General features: G+C 37.9%; 1 protein-coding gene across 1 annotated transcript in view; it reads right to left on the bottom strand.

Annotated features, from left to right (window-relative positions):
• Positions 1-9430, bottom strand: part of KDM5B (lysine (K)-specific demethylase 5B) — a 74776-nt gene that overhangs the window by 45026 nt on the left and 20320 nt on the right. The window contains exons 7-8 of the mRNA XM_006890528.1: positions 7183-7341; positions 5071-5190 (exon numbers count right to left, since the gene is read on the bottom strand). Coding sequence (XP_006890590.1) covers positions 5071-5190; positions 7183-7341 — 279 coding nt within the window. The remainder of the gene's footprint in view (positions 1-5070; positions 5191-7182; positions 7342-9430) is intronic.

Here is a 9430-nt window from a genome sequence, read left to right as displayed (position 1 = left end):
TGCATGTGAAATCAGTGAGATTGTTCTGTAGTTTCCACATTCTGTTGGGTCACCTTTCTTTGGGATAGGAACAAATATCGATCTCTTCCAGTCAGTGGATGTGTATATGCTTGTTTTTTTATTATCTGCTTTTATCAGTATAGCAGTATAGTATAGTAATGATCTGCAGAGTCCACTGTATGGGTATAAGTTATGGGTGTGATGCTGGAAGCTATGCTGCTAGTGTGTCAAATGCCAGAAGAGTCACCACAGTGGGCAGATTGCAGCAGAGCTCCTAGATAAAAACAGATTAGAAGCAGGACTGGCCATCTACTTCTGAAAGAACAGGTCTTCAAGACTCTATGAAAAATAGAGAAGTGCAGGTAGGTATTGTATTAGAGGTAGAGCTCAAACAAGAAGTCACTGAAATATAAGGAAAAACAGCTGCAAACAACCATTAGAATGTGGAATGTACGAAGTACAAATGTAGGAAAACTGGAAGTTGTCAAAACAAAAATGGAACATGTGAAAATCAACATTCTAGTCATTAGTGAATTGAAATTGAGAGGCCTGGGCCACTTTGACTCAGACAATTATATGATCTACTAGACAAGAACTGAAAAACTGAAGAAGAGTGGTGTTGCATTCATAATTAAAAAGACAATTTCAAGGTCCATCCTAAAGTACAATACTGTGAGTGATAGGATACGATTCATAAACATACAAAGAAGACCTATTAACATGACGATTATTCAATTGTATGCAACAACAAATAAAGCCAGAGGAGGATTTGATGATTTCTACTAATTCTGCAGTCCAAAGTTGATCAAACATGCAATCAACATGCACTAATAATTACTGATGAGTGCAATGGAAAAGTTGGATACAATGAAGCTGGAATGAGAAACTACAACTTGGTGATAGAAATGGGCCTAGAGAGAAAAAGATTGCATTTCGTACACTCATGACTTATTCATAGTAAATACTTTTTAAAAGAAACACCAAAAAAGGTGACGTTACATATGGACCTCACCTGACGAACTGCACAGGAATCAGAATGGCTGTGTCTGTGGAAAGAATCTCTGGAGAAGCTCAGTATCAGCAGTCACCAGACCAGGTGCTGACTGTGGAACAGACCATTAACTACTTATGTGCAAAGTCAAATTGAAACTGAAGAGAGTAAAATAAATCCACAAGAACCAAAATATGTCCTTGAGTCTATTCCACAAGAATTCAAAAATTATCTTAATAGGTAGGTTTGAGGCACTAATCATAAATGATTGAAAATAAGAGGAGCTGTAGGATGAAATCAAGAATGTCATACATGAAGAGAACAAAATACATTACTAAAACATGAAAAAAACCCTAAAATCTATTTCAGAAGAAAGCATGACAATCGCATTATATTCAAGAAGCCAAAATCAAGGGAAGAAATGCTGACGTAAACGAGCTAAACTGATTTCTTAGGACAGATCAAGAGGACAAAGTTAAGCACAAAATGTGCAAAGCACTGGACTCAGAGAATAAAAAGGAAAGAATTTGCTTAGCACTTCTCAAGCTGAAAAGAACTGAAAAAACAAATTCGAGCCTCAAGTTGCAATACTGAATGATGCAATAAGCAAGATCTTGAATGATCCAAGAAACATCAAAAGATGATCAAAGGGAAAGGGGGGAGGGAGAAAAGAGGAAAGGAATAGACAGTTATTGTACCAAAAAGAACTGGTTGACAGTGAAATATTTCTGAATGTACCAAATAAACAAGAGGCAATGGTAACAGTGGAAAAAGTTCAAGCTGTGTTGAAGACACTGGCAAAAAATAAGGCCACAGGAACAGATAAGTTACCAATTGAAATGTTTTAACTAACAGATGTTAATTCTGGATATACTCAACAGTCTATGCCAGGAAATTTGGAGAACAGCTACCTGACTGCCTGGAAGAAAGCCTATTTGTTCCCATTCCCATGAAAGGTGATCCCATGCAATGTGTAAATTATAGAACAATATCATTAATATCACATGTAAACAAAATACTGCTGAAGATCATCCAAAATCAGCTAGAACAGTACAGTGACAGGGAACTTTTGAAGCTGAAGCTGGGTGTTGTTTTTTTTTATTGTGTACCGCTGCATCAGATCTGACTGGCACAGGAGGAGGCTGCCCCTCCTTCTCCAGTGGAGCATCTGGTGGATTCGAAGCATGTGCCTTTGGGATTGTAGTGCAGCTTCTTGCCACTAGGTCACCAGAGCTCCCGTGAAGCTCGGTTTGGAATAGGCCGTGACACCAAGGTACTACTGATGTCAGATGGATCCTGACTAAAAGCAGAGAATACCAGGAAGAATATTCCTGTTTATTATATCAATCATACAAAGGACTGTGGATGGATCACAACAAACTACGGCTAATATTAAAATTGAGAATCCCAGAACAACTTAACTGTTAATTGCTCATACAAAAACAGGACAAAGAAGCTTCTGTTCTAACAGAAAAGGGAAACATTGCATGGTTTAAAATCAGGAAGAGTGTACAGCAGAATTGTATCCTTTCTCCATATGAGTAAATAATCTGTGAGGGCAGATTCTATGAAGAAGCTGGCATAAATATCTGAGGAAGATTCATCAACAACGTGCATTATGCAGATAACACAGACTTGCTTGCTGCAAGTGAGGACTGAAACACTCGCTGCAAAAGATCAAACACTATAGTCTTCAACAAGAATTACATCTCGTGGTGAGCTCTGTTGGCCTAGTGGCAAGAAGGTGTACTGTAATCCCAGAGGTGCACGGTTCAAATCTACCAGATGCTCTGCTGGAGAAGGAGGAACAATCTCCTCCTGTACCAGTCAGATCTGATTTGACACACACACACACACACACACACACACAAAATAATAAAATAAAATAAAGAATTACATCTCAACATCAAGAAAACAAAAGGTAACTTCATGACTGATGGAGTAAGTGTTGACAGTCAATGACATTATGTTACTTGGACCCTCAACAACATCTCTGGTCAAGCAATCAGGGGACAGACACACTGTTTTGTGCAAGTCTGTTGTCACAGAGTTCTCCAAAATATGGAAGAGCAATAATGTCAGTTTAAAAATTAAGATGCTGCTGATTCAGGTCATAGTCTCTATGCATCTAAGAGATGGACAATGAATAAGGATAAGAGAAAGTATGCCTTTGTGTTGTGGTGCTAGAAGAGAGTACTGAACATCCCATGGACTGCCAAAAGAGTGAACAGATAGGTCTTTGAAAAGGGTGCAGGCAGAATGCTCCTTGGGAGCAAGAATGGCAAAGCTCGTCTCTCATACTTTGGACATGTTGCTGAGAGGCTATTTCTTGACAAGGGATATCATGCTGAGAATGGTGGAGGATTAGTAACAGGGAGGAAGACACTCAATGAGATGGACCCAGTGACTGCAGCTATAGACCCAACTGTAGCAGAGATGATGACGCAGGGTGCAGGTCTGTTGTTCAGAGGGCCATGATGAGTTGAACTTGACAGCATTAAACAACAATAATTATCTAGTTCTGTGGAAGAGCTTATCTTTAAAGCCCTAAGCTCAGAGGATACAAACAGGCACTTCACCGAAGACGACATTCAGATGGCTAACAAGCACATGAAGAAATGCTCAAAATCCCTAGCCCTAAGAGAGATGCAAATTAAAACAACTATGAGATATCATCTCACCCCAGTCAAAATAGCAAAATTTAACAGAACAGCAAGCAACAAATGCTGGCGAGGTTGTGGAGAAACTGGAACCCTGATTCACTGTTGGTGGGAGTGTAAAATGGTGCAACCCCTGTGGAAAGCAGTATGGCGCTTTCTCAAAAAGTTGCAAATAGAGATACCATTTGACCCAGCAATTCCACTACTGGGAATATACCCTGAAGAGACCATAGCTGACATCCAAGCAGATATATGCACACCCATGTTTATTGCAGTTTTGTTCACAATAGCAAGGAGTTGGAAACAACCTAAGTGCCCATCAACAAACAAATGGCTAGAGAAACTGTGGTATATTTGCACAATGGAATACTATGCTGCATTGAAAATCAAGGAACTCATGCAATATTATTCAAAATGGTTGACTCTGGAGAACATTATGCTGAGTGAAATATCCCAGTCACAAAAGGACAAATATTACATGATGCCACTGTTGTAGAATGGGACTGTCCTTGGGGTTGGGGTGAGACTGAGTAAGATGGGTTCAATAATGTATATTGCACTGAAACAGAGGAGGGAGAAAACTGTATAAAAGAGATATATGACTAGGTATTTCTGTCATCACAGGAGTCTAGAGCGAGGGCTGCATGGTGGAGGGGACTTGGGGGAGGGTTTGTAAAACAATGAAAGAATCTTTTGTTTTACTTTTCCATAATTTTTGGACTCATGTACTTATAACTTGTTAGTCAAATTTGTGTCTTCTAGGTTGCAACACCCCCACGATACATCTTCAAGGATATGAACATGTACGGCTAAGCACAACTGATAACAGTGCATCTAAATTCCAAAATCAATCTCCATAATAGTCTATGTGTTTCCTACTGCCAAAGGGGCCCTTTAGAGTAGTGAGAGAAGACCTTCACCCTGAAACCCACAGCGTCCCTTTTCAGCAGGAAGTAGCTAAAAGAATACGCCATCCCCTTTTCCTTATGAATCAGGGTGAAGTCTCTCTCAGGGAGGAGTGATAGGGAATGGCAAAGGACACACTGACAAAGGAGATTAATCAGAACTGACTTTGATAAGCACTGTGGCAATTGGACAATTAAAACAGACATTCGGATGGCGGGGGAAGAAGAACAAACTGGGGAGGAGGGTAGAGAGAATGGTGCAGCAATGAAGGAATGAAAACCCAAAATCCCTGTAAATGTTCATTAAAACTAATAAAATTTAATAATAATAAAAAAAAATAAAGAAGCCCTAAGATGAAAATTGACAATGCATTTTAAAATATTTTTTACTTTAAATATCACTAAACAAACTATAAGTTTCAATTTTGTATTATTATTATTATTATTGATAGCATCTCAAATATCTCTCAAAAGCTATCAAAATCTTAAATTGCAGCAAGACATATATACATACATGAACTGGCATGTTGAAATAATCAGATTTAAAGGCATCTGCCATTTCTCCAAAAGTACGAAGAGTATAGTCTCTGGCTGCTTGTTCAAAACCAAAAGCTTCTTGTGGCTTATTACACTCCTAGTGGGGGAAAAGGGAGAAATTATTACACTCTATTTTAACAAGAGTCCTTGGATGGCATAAACAGGGAACCAAAAGATGGGTGGCTGCAGCACCTCGGAAGAAAGATTTGGAACTGGTTTGGTTTGGGTTTTAACAACCACAGCTTGAAATAATACTTATAGAAAGCAGCAGCCTAAAGATAATCTCACCAGGATCAATTAAAAGTTTTCAACACTACACATGAAAGAAACTGTCCTCCTAGTAAGTATTAAAACTATAAAATCAACATGTATGGATCAACAGCGATAACAAATTGCATGGAAATATAATGACATTCAACAAACAGTAATTGATTATGGTTAAACAATACTATGGAAAACAAAAAAACTGAGAGGTACACAAAGCATATGTATATTAAGCTGCACTAACATGGTGAGCCACTAGATTTCAAATATTCCAGATCCACTGATATTCCTCTTAGGTACTAAATATTGAATTTGCATAACAATTGCCCCACTGTACCCAAGCCTAATATGTTCCCCACGATTGGCGTGACTTTATGATGAGCGTGGCTGTATGGAGAAACTGTAAATTTCTGTTTTTATGTGTATATACACACAACAAACTCCAACTATGACAAGAAAATACATGAACTGTCTGCTTCTAACACAAAGCACTCAAAGGTGACAGCAAGTCCTTTTAAGAGTTTTTCTGTGATGTTATTAAAAATATTATCAATAATGAGTACTACATGAAAAGACCTATATTAAGTTTATAAAAGAAAATAGATTATTAAATTGTACATAGTTTCATTCCAATTGCTTTTAAAAAAAATCTATATACAAATAGAAATAAAATTTGGATGTATATGTACCAAAAATATTAATGGTTAGACATTGTGAAATGCTAATTTTTAAGTCATTCAGTGGCTTTTAAGAATTTCTTCAAAGACTATAAAAATCCTTTTAAACAAAAAAAATTTTGTTTAATCACTTTTATATAGACATAATGTTGTTGTTGTTATGTGCCATGGAGTCGTTTGCAACTCACAGTGACCCTTATGGACAAAAGCCCTAAACCCTGCTCTATCCTGTGCCAACTGCACTGCCTCTGACATACCAATCCCAATTACCCCAGTCACTGAATCAATCCACCTCACAGACGGTCTTCCCTTCCTGCGCTTTCCCTCCACCATCCCACGCATGATGTCCCTCTCCAAGGACTTGTCCCTCCTTACAACATGCCCAAAGTATGTCAGACAAAGCCCCCAGTAGCTGATTGCATAAAACTGTGAAGCTCACTTCTAAGGTAATTTTCCTATTTTGGACAACAGAATTTTTTTATATGGGCCTCATTATTATACACTGACAAATTTAAAACCAAAGGGCAATAAATAAATGATCTATAAGAAATTTTTTTGTACACCAATGTTCACAGCAGCATTATTCACCATTGTAAGACTATGCAAACAGCCCAAATGTCCAACCACAATCAAAATGATTGAGAAATTGTGGTACATTCATACAATGGAACACTACGCTGCACTCAAGATCAATAATTTTGAAAATTACTGTTTAACTTGGGAGGGACTAGAGAGCATTATGCTAAGTGAACTAGCTCAGTCTCCTAAGGCCAAATATTGCATAAGACCATTATGGCAGGAATAACAAAATAACTACTAAAACACATATGAGGCTCCAAGAGGGGGTTTAGGAGTAGAGGGGTGTGGATGAGTGGGGGGAAGGAAATAATAAGGTCACATAATTTGATGGGTGGAGGGAGGGGTTGAGTACAGGAAACTGAAAGATCTGGTGGGGATTGCAAAGAAAAGGTAACAGTGGGCATGGGTCAATGATGATTAACGGGAAGGAGTGTATGAAACACACTGTGAACTAAGGATAGTGTGAAACACAATACAAACTTTGTAAGCAAACCAATATAAAAATTTAAAAAGAAATTATTTTTTTTAAAAAGGAAATTTTCTATTCTACCTCTGCCATCAAGTCTTACCTGAGCCAAACACTTAGGACATCTCCAGTCTCCCTTGGGAACATCATGGAGAGGTGGAATCAAGCAAAATGTATGGTAACTGTCATCACAGCCATCACACAAGAGAAGTCGATCCTCATCATTGCCACTGCCACACAAGAGGCAGACATACAGATCCACCTACAGCAAAAAAAAAAAACAAAACAAAACGGATTTAGAACAAGGACTTGTGATACTCTTACAATTTATGGAATTCTAAGGATGAAATTAATCCATTCTCCCCAGTATGCTTCAAATTAAAACCCTTGACCTTCTCTAAGGGATACTTCCTAATACTTCAAGTATCCTCAATTGTAAAGTGTAATCTTCTTGATATTATTGTTAGGTGCCATCATTCAACTATGACTCACCGTGACATAATGAACAAGAGATCTGAAACGTGCCCTATCCTATGCCATTCACATCATCTCAAATATACATAGATACAGTCACCATGTCAATCAATTTTGTGGAGGCTCTTTATATCTTTCAGATATAACATGATGTCTATTTCCAAGGACAGGCCTCTTTTCACAACACGCCCAAAATATGTGAGACAAAGTCTCACCATCCTTGCTTGCCTCTAAGAAGCACTGTGGTTACACTTTCTCCAAAGATATTTTTATTCTTTTGGCAGTCCAAGGGATAGTCAGTACTCTTCTCCAACACGACAACTCAAATGTACTGATTATTCTCTACTCATCCTTGGTCACTGTCCAACTTTCAGACACATAGGAAGCAACTGAAAAGACCACAAGTAGGATCAGATCTGTTCTTCAGCACTTCAAAAGGTCCTTGGCACCAGATTTTCCCAATGGTGCCTATTTTTGTTTTCCTTAGATATTATCCATATTTAAGGTTTTGATCTTCTGCAGAAAAAGCTTCTAGTTTTCCTCACTTTCAGCAAGCATGGTTGTGTCATCTGCATAATATGGTTTGTTGATGAATTTTCCTCCGATCCTGATGCCATATTCCTGTTCAGAGTCCAGCTTCTGAATTCTTTGCTCAGCAAACGGACTGAATAGGTGTGGAGGATGTACAGCCCTGGTGCACATCTTTCTTGGTTATTTAAACCATCCAGTGTTTTCCTGTTCTGTTCAGACAACAGTACCTTGGTCTAGATAGAAGTTTCACATGAAGATAATGAAAGTGTTCTGGGATTCTCATTCTTCTCAATGTTTGCCATAATTTGTTATGGTCCACACCAAGATAAGAAATTTTTCTAGTCTTCTCTGCTTTGTGCCAAGATCCAACTAACATCAGCAATGGTATCCCTAACGTCAGGGCCTCTTCTAATTCCAGCTTGAACTTCTGGAAGTTCTTTGTCATATATGGTTCTAGTCATTTTTTACCTTGTTTGGAGACGGGAACAAATATGGATTTCTTCCAGTCTTCCAAATTTCATGGCAAAGACTGGTAAGCATGTCAAGGGTTTTACTGTTTGTTGAAATATGTCAACAGGTATTCAATCAATTCTTGAGGACTGATTTTTTTACCAATGTCTTCAGTGTAGCTTGAGCTTCTTCCTTATTTACTATTGGGTCTTAAGCATATGCTATTTCCTGAAATAGTTCCAGGTCAGTCAACTCTTTTTGGCTTTGTGACTGTGTATTTCTTCCATCTTCTTTTAAGATGTTTCTTGCCTTATTCAAGATTTGAAATAGCATGAATTTCCTGTTCAAATTTTTCAAACTCCTAGCTTTCTCAATAGTGTTTTATTATTTGAACATCTATATGTGAACATCTAGTTTTCAGAGCCTTATAGAAAGTAATGTAGAAATATATGGTGCTGGGTATTAAATTATCAATCAAAGGGAGAAGTAAGTAGTAAATGCTTTTCTTATGTTGACGATAAGGGTACTGCCACTGCTCTGAGGGTGGATCTGAGAAGATGTTGTGGACACAATGTAGAGTATAGACTGCTATACCATCTAGTCACACCAAAACCATAAAATTATTTAGGAAATAATTTTTTAACCACTTTTTTATTATTATTATTAAATTTTATTAGTTTTCATGAACATTTAGAGAGATTTTGGGTTTTCATTCATTCATTGTTGCACTGTTTTCTCCAACATCCTCCCCAGTTCGTTCTTGTTCCCCCCACCAATGTCTGTTTTAACTGTCCAATTGCTACAGTGCTTGTCAAAGCCAGTTCTGATTAATCTCCTTTGTCAGTGTGTCCCTTGCCATTCCCTATCACTCCTCCCTGAGAGAGACTTCACCCTGA

This window comes from Elephantulus edwardii, unplaced genomic scaffold (genome assembly GCF_000299155.1).
Source record: "Elephantulus edwardii isolate Elephantulus edwardi_28Jun2011 unplaced genomic scaffold, EleEdw1.0 scaffold00090, whole genome shotgun sequence".
NCBI lineage: Eukaryota > Metazoa > Chordata > Mammalia > Macroscelidea > Macroscelididae > Elephantulus > Elephantulus edwardii.
The sequence above is the reverse complement of the archived record's forward strand: the minus strand, read 5'-3'. Positions and strand labels throughout refer to the sequence as shown.